General features: G+C 30.9%; 1 protein-coding gene across 3 annotated transcripts in view; it reads right to left on the reverse strand.

The window, feature by feature from the left end:
* CDH9 (cadherin 9) overlaps nucleotides 1-21,195 on the reverse strand; it is a 122,752-nt gene that overhangs the window by 21,573 nt on the left and 79,984 nt on the right. Inside the window, exons 3-7 of one of the 3 annotated variants that reach the window (XM_030856468.2) lie at nucleotides 15,991-16,285; nucleotides 10,974-11,093; nucleotides 9,961-10,128; nucleotides 7,630-7,817; nucleotides 6,448-6,701 (exon numbers count right to left, since the gene is read on the reverse strand). In XM_030856468.2, the coding sequence (XP_030712328.1) occupies nucleotides 6,448-6,701; nucleotides 7,630-7,817; nucleotides 9,961-10,128; nucleotides 10,974-11,093; nucleotides 15,991-16,285 (1,025 nt within the window). The remainder of the gene's footprint in view (nucleotides 1-6,447; nucleotides 6,702-7,629; nucleotides 7,818-9,960; nucleotides 10,129-10,973; nucleotides 11,094-15,990; nucleotides 16,286-21,195) is intronic. The other 2 variants (XM_030856469.2, XM_060295686.1) reach the window with 2 other exon arrangements.

A 21,195-nucleotide genomic window follows, 5' to 3' on the forward strand; every position in this document is an offset into this window, starting at 1 on the left:
GCAGTAGGTACTTACCTCTCAGCAATTACTTTAAATGTAAATGGACTAAGTGAAAAAAACATAATGACCCAAAACCTTTGGGATACAGCAAAAACAGGTCTAAGAGAGAGGTTTATAGCAAGAAAAGCCTATCTCAGGAAACAAGAAAAACCTCAAAGAAACAACCTAACTTTACATCTAAAGGAACTAGGAAAAGAAGAAAAAATAAAATCCAAAGTTAGTAGAAGGAAAGCAGTTATAAAGATAAGAGCAGAAATAAATGAAATAGAGACCAAAAAAAAAAAAAAAAAAAAAAAAAAAACCCACAATAGGAAAGATCAATAAAACTAGGAGCTGGTTCTTGGTAAAGATAAACAAAATTGATAAACTTTTAGCCAGACACTTTAAGAAGAAAGAGAGAGGGCCCAAATTAACAAAATCAGAAATGAAAAAGGAGAAGTTACAACCTACATCACAGAAATACAAAGGATCATAAGAGATTATTATGAACAATTATACACCAAGAAAATGGACAACCTAGAAGAAATGGACAAATTCTTAGAAATGTGCAACCTCCCAAGATTGAACCAGGAAGAAATAGAAAATTATTATTTTATTACCAGTAATAAAATTGAATCAGTAATTAAAAAAAAAATCCCAACAAACAAAAATCCAGGACCAGATATTTTCTCAGATGAATGCTACCAAACATTTATAGAAGAGTTAACACCAATCTCTCAAACTATATTCCAAAAAATTAAAAAGGATAAGAGGTCAGCATCATCCTGATACCAAAAGCAGATGAAGATAACACAAAAAAATTACAAGCCTATACCACTGATGAACAAAGATGCAAGAATCCATAACAAAATGTTAGCAAAATGAATTCAACAATACATTAAAAGGTTCATACCCCATGATCAAATGGGGTTTATCCCAGGGAAGAAAGGATGGTTCAGTATTTGCAAATCAATGTGATATACCACATTAACAAATTGAAGAATAAAAATCATATGATCTTTCAATAGATGCAGAAAAAGCTTTTGACAAAATTCAACATTCATTTATATAAGAAAAAAACTCTCCACAAAGTGGGTGTAGATGGACTATACCTCAACATAAAGTAGGCCATATATTACAAGCCCACAGCTAAAATCATACTCAGTGTTGAAAAGCTGAAAGAGTTTCTCTAAAATCAGTAACAAGACCTGGATACACACTTTCACCACTTTTATTCAACATAGTTTTGGAAGTCCTAGCCACAGCAGTCAGACAAGAAAAAGAAATAAAAGTCATCCAGATTAGAAAGGAAGAATAAAAACTGTCACTGTTTGCAGATGACATGATACTACACTTAGAAAATCCTAAAGATGCCACCAAAAAAATACTAGAACTCATCAATAATTTGGTAAAGTTGGAAGATACAAAATTATTGATAATATACAGAAATCTGTTGTATTTCTAGACACTAAAAATGAACTATCAGAAAGAGAAATTAAGACAATACCATTTACAATCACATCAAAAAGAATAAAATACGTAGGAATAAATCTAAAGAGGTTAAGGACCTGTACTTGCTAAACTATGCAACACTGATGAAAGAAATTGAAGAATACACAAACAGATGGAAAGATATACCATGTTCATGGATTATAAGAATCAGTTCTGTGTATAATGTATATAAAATATCCATATTCCCTAAGGCAACCTACAGAATCAATACAATCTCTATCAAAATACCAAAGTGATTTCTCACAGAGCTAGAAGAAATATTCTAAAATTTGTATGAAACATGAAAGACCCTGAATAGCCAAAACAATCTTGAGAAAGAAGAACAAAGCTGGAGGTATCATGAGCTCTGATTTCAAACTATACTACAAAGCTACAGCAATCAAAACAGTATGGTACTCGTACAAAAACAGGCACATAAATCATTGAAACAGAATAGAGAGCCCAGAAGTGAACCTGCACTTACATGGGCAATCTACCACAAAGGAGGCAAAAATATACAATGGAGAAAAGATAGTCTCTTCAATGAGTGGTTGTGGGAAAACTGGATGGATACATTTAGAAGAATCAAACTGGACTACTTTTACACACCATGCATAAAAATAAATTCAAAATGGATTAAAGACTTAAATGTAAGAACTGCAACCATAAAAGTTCTAAAAGAAAACATGGGCAATAAGCTCTTTGACATTGGTCTTAGTAATATTTTTTGGATATATCTACTCAAGCAAGGGAAACAAAAGCAAAAATAAATAAATGGGACTTAATCAAACTAAAAAGTTTTTGACCAGTGAAAGAAACAATCAACAAAATGAAATGGCTGCCTACTGAATGGAAGAAGATATCTGCAAATGATAGATCCAGTAAGTGGTTAATAGCCAAAATAGATCCAATAAGTGGTTAATAGCCAAAATATACAAAAACCAAACAACCTGTTTAAAAGATGGGCAGAGGTTCTGAATAGACGTGTTTTCAAAGACATGTAGATGGTGAACAGGCACATGAAAAGATGCTCAACATCACTCATCATCAGGGAAATGCAAATCAAAACCACAGTGAGATATCCCCTCGCAACTGTCATAATGCTATTATCAAAAAACAACAAACAACAAAGGTTAACAGGATGTGTACAAAAGGGAACTCTCATGCACTGTTGGTGGGAATATAAATTGGTGCAGCCAATGTGGGAAACAGTGTGGAGATTCATCAAAACTATTAAAACCAAACTACCATATGATCCAGCAGTTCCACCAGGATATTTATCCAAAGAAAAAGAAAACACTCATTAGAAAAGATATATGCACCCCTACGTTTATTGCAGCATTGTTTACAATATCCAAGATATGGAAGCAACCTAAGTTCCCAGTGGTAAATGAATGGATAAAGAAGATGTGGTATATATGCATATATACACAATGGAATATTACTTAGCCATCAAAAGAATGAAATTATGCCATTTGTGACAGCATGGATGGATCTAGAGTAAATAAAATAAGTCAGACAGAGAAAGACACATACTGTATGATTTTGCTTGTATGTGAAATGTAAAAAGCAAAACAAATGATCAAACATAACAAAACAGAAACAGTTATAGATATAGAGAACAGATAATTTCCAGAGAGGAAGGTATAGGGGAGGAAAGAAGTAAGTGAGGGAGATTAAGAGGTACAAACTTCTACTTAGCAAATAAATGAGCCATAGGTATGAAATGTATAGTGTGGGGAATATAGTTAATAACTATGTAATACCTTTGTAAGGTGGCAGATGGTAGCTAGACTTATCGTGGTGATCATTTTGAAATGTATAGACATTTTGAATTACTATGTTGCTTAACAGGAAAAAACATAGTGTTGTAAGAAAATTATACTTCAAAAAAAAACTCATAAAGATCATATTTGTGGTTACCAGAGGTGGGGCTAGGTGGAGGGAGAATTGGATGAAGGCAGCCAAAAGGTACAAATTTTCAGTTATATGTAAGTACTAGTGATATTGATATAATACACAACATGAGAAATATAATTAACACTGCTGTATGTTATATATAGGTGTTGTTAAAGAGTAAATCCTAAGTGTTCTCTTCAGAAGGAAAAAAAAATTCTGTTTCTTTAACTTTGTATCTATATGAGATGATAGATGCTCACTAAACTTATTGCGTTAATCATTTCATGATGTATGCACATCAAATCGTTATGCTGTACACCTTAAACTTTTACAGTGCTATATGTCAATTATATCTCAATAAAGCTGGAAGGAAAAAAAAGAAATTGCCTATTGTGGGAAATGGAAAAAATGATGAAAAACTAGACCAAATTCTCAGGGACAAAAGCCATATTTTGCTTTTTGTATAATTTTGTCCTTGAGGCTTTGCTTTGTACCACTGAGGTCGGTCAAAGCAGTTTATGAATGTGAAACAATATTAATTATCTCTAATTAATAATTTGGTCAGTAAGAAAGCAAAATATATCTGCTAAAGATATATTGGCTGTGCATTCAGATCATCAGTAGTTTAAACCTCAGTCTGCTAATTATTTGTTCAGTGTCCTTAGTAAAGTTCCTTAAACTCTTTGCATCTCAATTTATGGTTTTTAAAATGTAGGTGTACTTGTCAATTCCAAACTGCCAATCTATCCCTCCTCCTCCCCCTTCCCCCCTGTTTAACCATAAGTTCGTTCTCTAAGTCTGTGAGCCTGACTACTGTATTTAAAATTAGATAATCAATAAGGACCTACTGTACAGCACAGGAAACTTGGCTGAGTGTTCTGTAATAACCAAAATGGGAAAAGAATTTGAAAAAATAATAGATACATAAATATGTCTAACTGAATCACTTTGCTGTGCAACTGAAACTAACACATTGTTAATCAACTTTGCTCCAATATAAAATAAAACTTTTAAAAAATGTAGGTGATAACAGTTATACTCACCTTATAATGTTGTGATGAGGTTTAAATGATCTAATAAATGTAAAGCTCTTTGGATAGTCTCCAGCTCATAGCAAGGGCTCAATAAATGATAACAATTATTTTATAGAGGAAAGGATAGGCAAAATATTTGTCTCATGTCATGAATCTGGTGCCACAATTGAAGTAGAAAAGACATTGACTACTATTTTTTGAAAATTGCAAAATCTATCAAGAACAGATACTTACTGAGCATTTATAGCTATTGGTATGGACATTCCCTTATCCATTTTTAATATAAGTGGTGATTTATTTGTACTGCAATATTGCAAAGAACACACACAAAAAATGCACATATAAGAGTTGCCAAAACCAATCAGCCACACTCAATTTCAGTAAAAAATAAATAAACATTTTGGATATAAAAGTGCTGGAACATATGTGTAGACCACTGGAAAACTAGATTACTTATTCATTTCATTTTAGGAGTTTTGTTTTATATAATATGAAAATTTTAAATTAATCCATTTCATGTATGCTGATACAAAAGTGTCAGTAAAATAATCTTTTATGCATTGGTATCATTATGTCATGTTTTTAAATTAATAACAATACACAAAATATATAATTTAAACCTGAACATTTATTTAAAAGAGAAAGTTAAGTCAATTCTATTCTAATTAACCTAAAACTAACCAAATATTTCAAGCTAAACTCTGAGTACTAACTACAGATTAAAATTTCACAAACTTTCTTTATTTTAAAAATATATTAATTGACCAACAAATTAAATATAAATTAGGGCATATTTAGTTCAACAAATGTTGCTTTGTAAATTAACATGAATAGTTATTACATCTTAAACTAAATTTAATACTTATAAACTCAGTATTGTGCTCACTGATTTTCTATGTGATGGTATGACATGAATTCCAGGAAATCTGGGCATTCCCAATAAATATTTAACCATTTATTTTCCTTAATTAAAAATTAAATTTGATCAAAAAATTTATTGAAATATAGTTTATTTACTACAATATTGTGTTAGTTTTAGGTATACAGCAAAATGATTCAGTTATATGTACATATAAATATATATATATATTTTTACATTCCCTTCCATTACAGGTTATTACAAGATATTTAGTACAGTTCCATATGCTATACAGTCGGTCCTTGTTGGATAAAAAATTAAATTTTAAACAAAGCATAATTTTAGGTATTTTACTAGCTACACATTAACAGACAATATATTATTTGTCTGTCTTTTTTGTCTTCATCAACATACCTACCCATCTTCATCCACCCATCCTATTCATCCATTTATGTCACAACTATATTTATATTCTCCTTAAGCATAGTTTCTGGCATATTTGAAAACTTTTAAATGGTTAATGCAATATTCAAATTTTGGGAAAGTATTACACTATTCTGCAGTATACTATACCAATTTTTAATAGTTTTACTGTTCTCAAATATCACTCATTTTACCAATTCTCTGTTTTATTAATGGAATATAATTGATATTTTGCTTCTCAAGAATTTTGATGTAAAATGTGCCTAGGGACTATTTTCAAAAGACGTTTTTCATCAGTTTTCAAGGTATCTCTTAAGCTTTTCTAGAAGAACTTCTTTTCAAATGTATTTGTTTAGATATCTTATTATTTGAACTATGATTTATCAAAGAAGGGCAATGAGACAAGAATTACATCAATAACTAAGGGATTAGAATCATGGACACTGGAGCCAGACAGCCTGAACCTCAAACCCAGCTTTGCCAGTGACTAATTATTTGGCAAGTTATTTAAATGTTCAGTACCTTAGTCTTATCATTTACAAAAGATATAATAACAGGAGCTACCTTGTAATATGTGATAAGAGTCAAATGAAATAATATATCCAGAGCACTTAGAAGACTGCCCAGCTAAAAGTCTGTGCTATGGAAGTGTTTGGTTGTATTACTGTACTTGATCTTACATGGTACATTTTTTTTTCACACAGCTTATAAATAGTGAGGTTATCATTTTTCTGCAAACTTAAGTTTTCTCAAAATACTTACTTTATTAAATTGTTCATGGCATCTGGGTCATATGCTGTAACCTGTCCAATGATGCTGCCTTCCTTTACATCTTCATCTACTTCTATCAAGTAAAAAATTTTACTGAACACAGGAGGCTCATCCGTATCTTCCACAGATATTTTGACCACAGCTGTGTCTTTGAAAGGTCCCAGGTACAGGAATCGTGGATCAGGGTGAGTGTTACTTGCATCCACTTTTAAAGTGTACAGCATTTTGTTTTCATAATCTAAATTCTGAAGTTAAATAAAATAAGAAAAATTAGTATAATATAGCAGACATAAAAATGGAAGACAATTTCAAAATTTAATAACCACCTCTCTTAATAGTCCCAGTAATTCTGGTTAAATAACTTTCCCAATTATTGCTTCATGGGTATAACAAATAAATTAGGAAATTTTTTTTGCCTTACACATTTATAAGGAGTAATTCAATATAATAGTATACACATTAAGATTGATTCACACTTAGTAATGCATTTTACATTTTGGTAGTCATAGGTAAATGAAGTATTATCTAGTAAATACATAGGCTATTTATTACTATATTATTATTATTAAAGTTATAAAAATTTTAAATCAGCAGAAACATAAAATTGAGATTTAACAAACCATTCACATAAGTTGCTTCCTTAAGTCCTACAGTTCTAAAACTGTTTTAAAAAGAAAAAAAAATTATTAATCTGACCACTGTGGAAAAAAAGATGTGAATGAAAGCAGGGAAATTAGGGTGATATAAAGTAATCAGTATTTAGCTTGATTATTCTGTGTAACACTTTATAATGTTCTCCTCCACTGCTTTAAAAATCAAGCATCTTCAGGCTTCATCTATTTTAATAAACCATCACACTTAACAATTTAAATATTTTAAACAGTGAATGAAATAATACCATGGAGAAATATAAAACAAAGACTTTTGAGAGTATCTAAAACTTGTTTGACTGTTGTCTACTATAAGCACAAGCTGTTGAGGTTTTATATCAGTTTTTAAGTGTCAATGATAAAGATGCTTAACTTATTTGAAGTGAAATCGCAACTATTCCCACTTATATGAAGGATAGAAGCATGTAAAGGATGGGAAAAATAAATTCTAGGCTTTTCTTCCTTGAAAACAAAAATAAACTATAAAGTACTCAATGAGGAAATGAAGACAGCAAGAAGAAACCTGTTTGACAGTTATAATCCCTTCCTGTGTATCCTTGTCAGTGATGACATCAAACACGTCTGCTCCGTCTCCTTCAGCAATGCTGTATTCCATCTCAGCATTTTCCCCCACATCAGGGTCATTGGCTTTTATCCTTCCAAGATGAGTTCCAAGAGGTACAGACTCAGGAGAATAAAATTGATACGTACCTGAAAATTAAATCAAAGCTGTTTCATCTTTAGATAACAAAAATCTTTCATTTCCTCTGCCTTTTTTACTTAAATAAATTAATTTCAAATTAGAGTTTTTCATCATATTGAATTGTAAGCCATCAAAAATTATAGATTTATTAAGTTAGAAAAACAATTTATAAAGGCAGAGTACTCTCATTTTGTAAATGAGAAATATATGTTCCAGAAAGATTAAGTGAATGTCTCAAGGTTATTTAGATAATAGATGGTAGTCCTGATATTAGAATCCAGAACTTTTGACTTAAGAGGGCAAGGACAACAATTATTTACTGCTTATCTGAAGCATTCAACATTGTCATTACACATCTTTACTTATACTAAATGATTTAGAACATGCATTATTCTTATATTCTAACTCAGGGATAGAAAAAAAGAAATCCACACACAGCAAGTTCTTTCTTTCTTTCTTTTTTTGCTTGTTAATGTCTTTAAGTGGGATATGAATGTTTCTGTCTCCTGCAGTTTCAGCCATTACATTGTCCTGTTCATGAAAACATTTTAGTTTGTGAGGATTTATTTAAGAGATAATAGGAAAATATCACAAAAAATGTTAATGAAAGTTAGAAATGTTTTTAAACATTTTAATGTATGTTGAAATCTATATAAGGCCAAAGGCCCTCTATGTTAGTTTATTTAATTCTAACATTAGTCCTTATAGAATGAAGGCAGGTGTATTATCCTCAGATAAGGCTCAAGGAAATCATCCTTTAAAGCTGGGAAAAGCAGAAGGCAAAACTAAGTCTCCCTGACTTCAAAGTCTGTTCTCTTTCCAATTTGCTTGGTGGTTAAGAAGAGGGACTTCTAAATCCAACTGCCCTGGATTTGAATTTTCATCACTAGGCAAGTTAGTTAAATTCTCTAACCCTTAATTTACACATCTATAAAATAGAGATGATGATAGCTATTAACTCATAGGTTTGTTATGAAGATTCCATGAAATGACGTCTTTAACATGCTTAGCCCAGTTCTTAGTTCAAGAACATTTTTACTATTACTATTAGAGTTCCAAACCTTCTGCTGAGATTATAATAGATCATAAAATTATAGAGTGGCAAGTCATTTGAGAATTCATCACATCATACTTTTTCAGTTTATGTTTAAGGAACCTGAATGCAAAGTTTAGATTTATGTTAATTAGTCTTATTATTTATATTCTCAGCAAAGTTTATTTTTTAATATTTGTCATTTGTACATGTCCACCGTCTAGAGCTGTATCATCAAGTATTTCAAATTTGATTAGCTTGAAAAAAATGCTTTACTGTATTGGAATCAATGTTATAAATTGAAATTTCAGGGCCCTTAACAGAACATTTCAAGATAGGACTTCTTATAATTTTATTTGCTGCAACATAGAAATATTTTCAGCAGAGAATTAGTCTGTTTTTGTAGGACCTCATGGCTTGCAAAGAATCCATGGTTTAACATAGAAATCGTGACAACTGAAAGGCTATTAACTGATTTAATCATCACAGGTAGGTAGGTAACAGATACCAGAAAACTCTAACATATCTCAGATGCCATCACAACCAAGTTATTTCATGAGATTATGGGCCAATAAGAAAGAAAAATGTGGCTAATTAAACTAACTTGCATTGATTTTAATATAGTATCTGATTTCAGAGATGTTAAAACATCGACAAACCTGTGTTTTAGAATTGATTAAATAAGGGATTATAATTCTTACATACAAACAAGAGAACTGAGGCAAGACAAGTGATAGACATGGGATTTGCAGCCTGGTGGTCAAACTTGAGAGTCCACACTCATAACCAGGAAATAGATGAGAAAAAGAACTAGATGATCATAGGAAATGTTGGGAAAGGTAGTCTGGAAAATTTTATAACTCTTCAAAAGGTAGAAGAAGATAATTAAAGTTGCCAAAAAGAACCTCATTTCCTTGTTTTCTCCATTACCTACTCAATGATGAAATGATCCTAGTCACTGTTAATAAATTTGTGGGAAATTGTGATATTCTGTGGGAGGAGGGGTTGTGGATTCATCTTTATCCATAAACTAGTAGTGAAACTACTAGTAAAAGTATTAAACTGTTCATAGTGTGTTTGAGAAACTTTCCACATGGTATCACTGAAACCTCTCTTACTCTGGGGAAATCGAGGAGGATTGTTGTTGACGTCTGTCAGAGTGATGTTCACTGTGGTGGTTCCAGAAAGGCCTCCCATCTGGCCACCCATGTCTTTGGCTTGTATAACCACTTGGTACTGCTCTCTATTTTCTCTGCTCATGTCTGGTAATGCAGTTTTTATTATGCCTTTTGGAAAAAATAAACAAATATTTTGCAGTTCAATCATTGCGTTTTAAAATTAAGCCATGCAAGATCCATTTTACAGACATTAATCAGAACAAACAGATGATAAGATGTCAGTGTACCTAGATAAGTCTTTCAATCCATACGTAACCAATTTAACATAATTCACGGAACAGAAAAAAATTCTTCCATGAGCTGTTGTTCAGGAAAAAATTTTTGCTAGATCAATTTAATTATCCTTTTGACTAGAAAAACTAACTTTAGTCAGAAGTCTTTAGATGAATAAGCTTAATTTTGATGATTGTCACATTGTTTTTGGTTTTGAGTATTTCCTAAGACATGTAATGTGTTGAATCCCTGTGAAATTTTGTATTTAATGTAATAAATTTAAACTCAATAAATACTAGTCTAGGGCTTCCCTGGTGGCGCAGTGGTTGAGAGTCTGCCTGCCGATGCAGGGGACACAGGTTCGTGCCCCAGTCCGGGAAGATCCCACATGCCGCGGAGCGGCTGAGCCAGTGAGCCATGGCCGCTGAGCCTGCGCATCCGGAGCCTGTGTTCCGCAATGGGAGAGGCCACGACAGTGAGAGGCCCGTGTACGGTAAAAAAAAAAAAAAAAAAAAAAAAAAAAAACTCTAGGTGATTTAAGTAAATACTAGTCTAAAGGACTAAGGATTCAAATCTTTTTAAATAATAGGAATTCTGCTTCTGTATCCATGGAATAACTATCAATATAAGGAATAAATAAAAACATGATACTTAATAGCTTTTTAAATATAGAAAATCTATAAATGTGCATCCAGATGTATTGCATAATGAGAAAGAGACCAAGTATTAGATGTTGTTACCTGATTCTGGGTCCACTGAAAAATATGGCTGTCCTTGCAATATGCTGTAGACCACTTTGGCACTATTTCCATAGTTGGCGTCATCTGCATCTGTTGCAGTAACTTGTATAACAGATGTACCTACATGAATCCCCACCCAAACACAGACACTTAAGTACTTAGAAATTTGAAGCTATCTTTATGAAACCATATTACTGGGAATGTGGTGTGTTAAACCATGGTACATGTTTCAAGAAATTTGTTTAAATTATGCTGCTAAAAATCACTTATCTTTCATTTTTTTAAATTTAAATATTCCTTAATAATATTGTTACTATTATTGAGCTATCTAAAAAAGTCAAAAGCAAAATTTATCATAAAGATGAATATGCACTAATTGGTTGAAAATACTGTGACAGAAAACAATTTTTCACTGAATACAGTGCACATACAATTTTCAATTAATACATTTATTGCTAACTGGAAATGTGAATTCAAAGATAAATCCAACATTGAAAGCACTCCTGCTGCTTTTTATTCTGATAAATTAACTAAATAATGTAAATTGAAAATAAAGAGGCCCTGTTTTTATCAAGACACAAAAGGTAAAATTGCCAAAATTTTTGGTATGCAAGATATATATGATTATTGTATCTGTGCCTCTCATTGTAATGTAGTTAACATAGTCATATATAATTATACCTATTGATATGCTGTGTATTATTTGCTACACATATGTAGATCAGCAGATAGACCCCTCCAGAGTTAAGAAAGTGTATAATTGTCTCACATGCAATACGTAATTTACCAATACTCTCAGTTTAATTTTATTTTATAAAAATTAAATTATTTTCTCTTAACTTTGTCACATATAATTATGTTTTAAAAGATAAAAGAGCTTTAAAGGAGCTAGTTTTAGGAGCTAAAAGTAATGTAATATATTGATGGACCTTTCTTATATTTTCTAGAACTCTATAAAGATTCAAGGCATGATTCTAAAACTACCATTAACTAAAGCCTACCATGTATTCCTTGAGCAAAATGAGTTTGTAGGACATTTTCTAGTATATTACACACAATTTTTCAAAATGTTGACTCTGATACTTACATAGATTTAAAAATTCTTTAGAAAAAGTGAGTTCCACGTTGGCTCTGTAACCTACTTTAATATCCAGCATACATTACACACGCATAGCTTGTCTAATTGAGTTGTAGTGAATGTTTCTCAAAATTTGCATATATTTGCTTATGCAGATTCTAGAAATTAATATATTGAACATTAAGATTAAACTAACAGCTTTATTTTCCATCAGTATATTTGAATATATGAATTTAGGAAGTATTTTTATGTTTTCTCAAAATTAATTAGTGTAAGATGAGAACTTGAGCTCTTCCTCTTGAAGCCTCTGTTTCCTCAGCTGCAATGGAATTGATATGTCCTGTGAGAGGACACAGTACAATTTACTCAGTCAGTCCCAGGTGTACTGTTTTATCATTTAAAAAACATCCACTCGTGTCCCAGTTAGACCAAAGCAGAAATCATAAAGAGATTTCCATCCCACAATAATGTTCAAATGTTCAACTAGAGTGGTTTTCAGATTTATATTTATTTTTATATAACCTTATGTGAACATAGATTAATAATTGCTTTCATACTTGAAGGTTATTTGAAATATGAATTATTAAGCATAACCAAGATGCTAAATGCAAGTAGTTAATTCATTGATTTCATGACATTTCTTTTGCTACCAGACTCATTTTTCTTTGGCTGTGGCTATCATTTCATAATGGGCACAGGTAAAAACACACCTTTATCCTTTTTTGACACTTTTAATAATATGTTTGTTGTTAAATTTGTTTTGATCATTTGCTCTTTATCATGGGTATATGATCTTCAAACCTACCTGAAAATACTTGGCCTAAAAATAATAAATTAAAGAATGGAAATCAATCCTATAATGTGGCTAAAATGCTACAAATACCCATATAAAATACTGTTCCCCCTCTCAGAATCATGGTAATAATTAGAATGTTGTTAAACACTAATAAACACTGGTAGCATATCACTGATACGTTATTTATAATAGCAAAATGAGAAAAAGAAAAATATGTAGTGTGTTGAACACTAGGGAATGGCTAGATTTTTCCTTAAATATAAGGACATTTTACAGTTCATACTATTTAGTAATAAAATTAGATAGAAAATGGTTTATATGTTTTGTACTAATTTTATAAATATTTGCTTATAAAGACAGAATAAAAGGAAATACACCACTTTGATTTTTATATCCCTCTAAATTTTCTGAGCTATATATGCTTCATTTATTCTCAAATAATTTAAAATAAGTATTTACTTTTCTTTTTTTTTTTTTGCGGTACGCGGGCCTCTCACTGTTGTGGCCTGTCCCGTGGCGGAGCACAGGCCCGTGAGCGCAGGCTCAGCGGCCATGGCTCATGGGCCTAGCTGCTTCGCAGCATGTGGGATCTTCCCGGACTGGGGCACGAACCCATGTCCCCTGCATCGGCAGGCGGACTCTCAACCACTGCGCCACCAGCGAAACCCAGTATTTACTTTTTTATTAAACAAATATTAAGTAAAATATAGTGAAGCCTGAATGACAAATTTATGTCATTTGTTATATGTAGGTTTTGTGTGATGTAAACTCTCCAAAGGAAAGGGCTATGTCTTCTTTTGTTCAACATTTTATCTCTAAAGCCCAGTAGAGTTTCTAGTTCAAAGTCATAACAAGATCTAACATTTACAAATTGCTTAACGTAGACTAGGCAGAGTTCTCAGCAGTTGATTTGTATTATTATTTTATCCTCATGATAAACATGGGATGCAGGCCTTGGAGCATATAGAGGTTGCTCATGATTACACAGCTAGTAGGTGATAGGATGGGATTCGATCTAGCCAGTATGAAGAAGCTTCATTCTAAATACTGTATTAAATGGCCTGTCTAGACATATGATTAGACACATATTTGAATCTACAGGCAGTGTACCTCTAAGAAAGGGCCTAGTTTAGGACATGAAGCATTCAATGGTGAGTTACTTGTGTGATCTGTGAAAAACTACAGATAGATTCCTTGTTGGGCAGACAGTGTGGGAGGGGAACTGGATCAGTTTTTGAGGGACCTACCCAGTCAATGAGAAACCTCCAAAATTGCACAATAGGAATTTGCCTTGAGGGAGATGAATGCATGCAAATATAGAAAAATAATAGATAATCTTTAATCAAAGTATAATGACCACAAAAAATGGAAAACATAAAATGTAGGAATCTGCTACAAATACCTAATTCAAAGTGTATCTCATTTTCTTTCACTATATATCCTCATGTATTATCCAGATTAAGTGTTCTGATCAGAATATGCTAATGTGTTTCAGATTTAAAGAGTTCACTGGAGTCATTTGATTTTAACTACCAATAAAAGGGATGGGGAGGAATATGTCTGAACCAAAATGAAATATGGCGTATTTGATAGAAAGAAGCAGAGGCAGAGGGAAAAAGCAAGGAGAGGATTTGGTGAGACAGAAAAAGAAAAGACAAATATATTAAGACAAAAATAATCACGTAGTGGGGGGACAGTATAAAGGAGAACATTGGACTACAATGTTGGAAAGAAGGATAAAATGGGAATAAAGAATTTTTATATTTTATTCCATTAGACTTCATTTACCCTCAAAGTTAATAATAGTAGTTTTTCAAGTGTTTGATTTAAATTAAAATCACTAATGAAAATAAGGTTAGAATTCAATAATTGTACATTACTTCATTTAGAGAGGAGGCATTCTTTATTATGTGATTATGCACAGGCTTTAGCTGTTAATATATGGGTTACACATAGCCTGACAAAGTTCCTAAGTATCACCCTTTACATTTCTCTGTAAATGGTTATGTGTATAGGTAAAAGCAGAGAAAATCACATCTGTAAAACTATAATACGTTTATTTTCCTTTAAATCAGGTAGGAGAGTTACAAAAGAACAATACATTTCAGGATATAAATGCACATACTTTTTATTTAGACATATATTTTATGTGTATACATATTTAATATCAATCACTCAGTAAAGATGGATATGTTTGTTTTCTTCTTTAAGAAATTATTTGACTTACCCATGTATTAATTACAATAATGTCAAAGTTATATACTTATAACTGATTTTGAAATAATATTCAACTAAATGTCAATTTTTCAAAATCAGTTACATGTTTGGGATATTATAGTAAGTTTACATCACTTATTTTTTTAGAAATATGATTTAAGAGTCAGCTCTTTTCTCATTAACAAATCTAAACCTTTCATATAATTATAGCTAAATGTAGTTACATATACAGATAAAAACATTGCATAATAACAAATGGCATTTAAAATTATGGGCAGGCTTAAAAAATGAAATGATTATTTTCAGTTTTCAGGATAAACCATTGCTGGATGGAACATATCTAAAATAATATTAAAAAGACTTGGGATATTGTTGTTATGCTACCAGGTTATTTGATCTTAATTCAGTTCCTTAATCTTTCTGAATCCAGGGTTCCTAATTAACAGAATGGGGATTTAAAGTTCTATTTCCCATGCCTACCACATCAAGTTGTTTCAATGATCAAATGAGATGATCAAAAGAAATTTATCAAATACAAGCATTAATTGTTTTTATGCAAAATAATGCAAACAAAACTGTCTAAAACTGCTGACACTATTTGATATTCCTTTCATTTCAGGCCAAAATACATTAAACTTGACTGCCATTTGAATAGCATTTGAGTAAAGGTAAAGACGTTTGTTGAAATGCAATGGAACAGTTGTTCTCAGTAATCATTTTAGATGTCAGTTACAAAATACCAGGAAACATTAAGAAACATACAACCGAAAATAATTAGAAGTGAGATAGCTAACACTAAATAGTAGTTTCAGTTATAGTTCTTATCTTGAAAGAGATCACATCTAACTGTATGTCCATAATAACTACCTTAGCAAAAAATAAAATAAAATAAAAAACTTAGTTTACATGGATTAACATATACCTACCGACTCCAGACATTTCAGGAACACTGGCAGTGTACAAGTCTTTTGTGAATTTTGGTTCATTGTCATTGATATCGTGGATTTTAATTATAAATTCAGATTCAGGCTCCACCTGCCGCCCAGTCTTTCTGTCTATAGCCTTGGCACGAAGAACGTACAGGGACTTTTCTTCTCTGTCTAATTTCTTTGCCGCATGAATATCTCCTGTGTTTTCATCTATTACGAACAGACTGCCAGCCCCATCTCCTGTTAATATGTATTTTAAATTTCCATCTCCTTTATCTTGGTCAGTGTGAAGCTTCAGAGAGGTAGAAAAGAAGAGTTCTATAAATATATGAATTGTTATTACAGAAAAAATAATTTTGGCAAATATTAATTTATCTCTACATGACATCACTGAAACAATGATTGCAATGGTTATCTTAATTTTCACTGTGGAGAGATTAAACATTTTAGTTTGATCATTCTCAAAATTTTTAAACACTTATTTATATGAGACTACATTTGAAATAAAATAAAAAGTATATATATATATATTTTTCAAAACACAGTATTTCCAAGACATTTTTGAATAGAATGCTACCAAGATTTAAATGTCTAGTACATTAACAAAAAAAATCCATTGGTCTAATAAATCTTAAGTGTAAAATATTAATATACTCGATTACGTCAAAAATCACTAAACTCAAAGAGGTGATGTGAGAAATTTCTGACATTATGATGATAAGTTTAGGATATATACCATAATTTTAAATGATTTTACCTCCCTTCAGTATAATATCACTTGCAGATGCACAGGCTCTGTCATCAGAGACCAACCAGAGACAGAATATTAATCTCATAGATTATTCTCTACATGACTTTGGGAGAGTACTCTTTCAACCAGGATGTTCTCACTTTTGGAAGTTGATGTATTTTATAGACATTTGAAATTTCAAGTGATATAAAACACACAGGGCTTTTCCATTGGTCATATAAATAATTTGATGAAAATATTAGGATTTTTTTCATAAATTATCTTCCTTCTATTCATTCCCATCTTAAAAGTAAACTTCTTAGTATAGAAGATTTTTCACTGAGTATTTAAAACAGACAAACGGATTGTGTATTTACAGAAATTTTGAGTTGGAAAAAATCCTAATGTTTTTGCAAACCTAACACTGTTCTGAAACTTGAATCTTTACTAGCCTATGCCTGCTCTGTTTTCTTCCATCATATACTTCACAATTCCCAATACATTCTTACTCCATCTATTTCTTTAGTGTCCCATTCCATCTTTGAACAATTTGACTATTTGAATCTATTTTTTATGGTAGCCAAAATTACAGACTTGAGATTCATACTTTACTCCTCCTTTACCCAATGTTAAAATAACCATATGCAGCCTTTTCTTCTCTGAAATATCTCCCCCACCCATCCATCTGTCTCCATCTCTATGGCTACCACCCAGGTTTTGTTCATCATATCTTATCTGTACCACTGCAACAATCTTCTAATTGATGCCTACCTCCCTCTTGTTCTACTCCAAACAATTTTCCATACTAAAGAAGCTGATTTTTCTATATCACAAATCAAGTCATATTACTTCTTAGCTTAAAAATCTTCAACCAGGTACAGTGCATAAGAACCATGAATCTAAAGTCTTATAAACCAGGCTTGGTCTCATGCAAATTTCTGTTATATTGGGCAAATTGTGTGTGTGTGTGTGTGTGTGTGTGTGTGTGTGTGTGTGTGTGTGTGTGTGTATGTGTGTAATCTAAGCCACTTCTATTAAAAGGGGATAATATTCTTTTTTAAAAGAATCATTACTTTTATTGTTATTCTATTTCCTTGGACTCTATAGCCTTATTTATGCATTATCCATAATCTTGTTCTCATCTCCAGATGTGTTTTCTGTCACCTTTATCCACTTTGCTATACACTCTGTACATACCAATTGTTTTGTTTTGCTTGTTTTGTTTTTTTCATTTCTCAGAAGGCCTGTTCTAGCTTTCATACCTGATGTTTGCAGATGTTTCTCTCACCCTTTAACACCCTTTCTCTTCTCTGTATTTTCCCCTAACTAAATATTTATCAAATCTCATTAAAAAATTTTTTTCTTAAGGATGCTTTCCCTAACCCTCTCGACTAGAATAAATATTCCTGCTCTGTAATTATAAAGCACATTTCACTTTCCTATCATGATACCCCATTTGGTAAAATTGTTTGTTGTGCCCACTAAACTGTAAAATCCAAAAGAGAAAGATTGATATATATATAAAAAATTTCTATGGCCTCAACACATATTTCTTAAAAACCAAATATTTTCTTTTTTTAACAATATGTTTTTACATGTATAAAGCAGGTTTAGTTGTCAGTGATTATTAGAAAAATCAGATTATAAATAACATAAAACTTGCCTTTTTTTTACTAAAATTACATCTTAGAAATCTCTGTATGTAAATAAAATTATTTTAATGATTGCATTTTTCAAATAGTTTTTTCAACCTACTTTATAATAAATATTTTTGTACATTTATCTTTGTATTGCTAGTACTTTTATTCTAAGAGGAGAAAAAGAAGATACTTTTAATGGAAGGAAATAATTAGGAAAATATGAAAAAGATGTATAGATAATTTATATGTATTAGAAGCTTTATTTAATTTGGCAAAAAATGTTGAGACAACTAAAATGTTCACCTTATTAATGTTAGAATGTGTACAATGCTATTATAGTCATTAAAATTATGGTCTACATATATACTGTTGGATGTAAATCATTTAAATGAGATATTATGTTAAAATACAATGTCTAGAGTATAATTTCAACTTTTTATACCTTTATTTTTCATAAAAATACTCTTAACGTATACATAATATTGCAAGCAGTTGTATAGTTTTAAAATGTTTCCCTTTGTTTTTAAGTTGTACATGTTTTATACATTTTTATGAATAAATTTGTATTAATTTCTCCATAAAATAAAGGAAAACTAAATAAAACTAGTCTGGAGAGATATAGGAAATAAACTACACGATGTCTCCCACACGTGTAGTCTAGTGTTCTCACATTTATACACAGAAAAAGAAACATGAGAGATTAGTCAGTTATCAATATTGTCAAATATATTGTCAGACTGAAACAAAGATAATCCAGGGATAATGCTGCAATTTACTGAAAATTGTGGAATATTAAGTGCGGTGGGGCAAAGATTGTGTATTGTCAGGAGTCCCTATCCCATGCTTATATTATGGAAATTATTAATAAGTAGCCAAAATAAAAGGCAGGAACGCATTTATACTGTTACAGAATTTCTGTGGAAATTTGCATATGTATACACAAATGAAAATTAGTTTAAAATTTTCTATATCCCTCCCCACTATCTTTCCATATATTTAACATAACACTATAATAAATATTGTTATATCTTTATTTTCTGCATTTAATAAAGATTTAACATTCTATTGTGATGATTAAAATGTGCAGGAAACTGAATCTGTGTCTATCACACTAAATTATATATGATTCTACATGTTGGATTCAAACACCTGTGGAAACAATTTACTTCTCAGAGATTTTCTACTCATTCAAAATATGTTGAAGTCTACAGAAGTATTTAGTCAAACATAATAATAATCCTAGTAATTATACTTTCCTCTGAATGGTTTTATATTCAATATTTAAAATTTCAAGGAAAATTCAGTATTATAATATGGTGCTTGGACTGAGGATTATGTCCAAAGGGAAATTAAAATATTTATGGAATTACAAGACTTTCAGAATAAGTATGTTGTCTGAATATATTAAATTTTAGTTACTAAATCTTTGCAACAAACAGTAATATTATTTTAGTCATTCATATATTGAAATCATTGTAATTTAGATTTATTATTCTATTTCTACCTGTTTTAAACCCTGTCCCAATATTTCATATATATTCCTTGTTCTGTTAATTTAAAATGCCATTTTAAAAGTACTATTTTACACAAAGTCAAACACATTTTAAAGCATTGTCTTTAATTCACAATTTCATTTTAAGAACAAAAGCTCCCAATAGTTATTTCCTGGTGCAATATAACAAAAATGAAAACTACTAGCTTAAAATACTGAATTTCTCTATTATGTACATTATTAATTTTGAATTATACATTTAGAATTGATAGTAAAACCTATTATACAATAACTTAAATATAAACAAAATTCTTAAAAAATAAACCCAAAATTCAACATTTTGTAGTATCATAAGAAAATAGAAATCTTGAAAATATTGTTTATCTATTATAGAACAAAGCCCACATAAAATCCCTTAAGAAATAAGAGTACCAAAAAGTAATTATTTTCTTCAGACATCAATAAACCAAATAGTCTTCGTTTCCTGGTCATAACTTAGTTGCCTCTTCTGAACTTGAATAAATACACTGAAAGCAAAATAAATCATGGATAAATATTTTAAATGCTAACTATTATTTTCCAACATTACATTTTTAGTTTTGCTCTGCTACAATTTTTTTGTTTTTAGAAATTTTGAAAAAGTAAATATGTACATGCAAAATAGGCTAAGAATTTAAACTGTGATGGTTAATTTTATATGTCAATTTAACTGGGCCACAGAATGTCCAAATATTTGGTTAAATGTTAATTCTGAATGTGTCTATGGGGATACTTCTGGAAGAGATGCGCAACTCAATCTGTAGACTGTGTAAAGTAGATTGTCCTTTCCTAAAGTGGGTGGGCCTCATCTAATCCTTTAAAGGCCAGAATACAAAAAGACTGAAAATGGGAGAATTCACTCTTTCTGCCTGCTGTCTGTGATTCAGACTGGAAGTTACACCACTGAGTCTCCGGTTCTCAAGAATTTGGACTTGGACTTGAATTATTCCATCAGCATTCTGGGTGTCCAGCTTGCCAACTGCAGATCTTAGGACTTTCCAGGCTCCATAATCATGGGAGCCAATTCTTTACATATATATGTTTATATAATAATATAATATAAATGTGTATTGGTATATAATAATGTAATGGATATGTATTTATATATTTTTTCCAGAGAAACAGAATTAATTTTGTGTGTATTTATAATATATATACATAATGTATATATAAATATAAATATATATATATATATTACAATTTATAAAAATAAAATCTGTATTAGTCTGGGTTTTCCAGAGAAAGAAAACCAATAGTCTTTAGGGAGATTGGAATGTTAGAGTAGCTTTGTCGTTTAAGAT

Source organism: Globicephala melas, chromosome 3 (assembly GCF_963455315.2).
Source record: "Globicephala melas chromosome 3, mGloMel1.2, whole genome shotgun sequence".
NCBI classification, from domain to species: Eukaryota; Metazoa; Chordata; class Mammalia; order Artiodactyla; family Delphinidae; genus Globicephala; species Globicephala melas.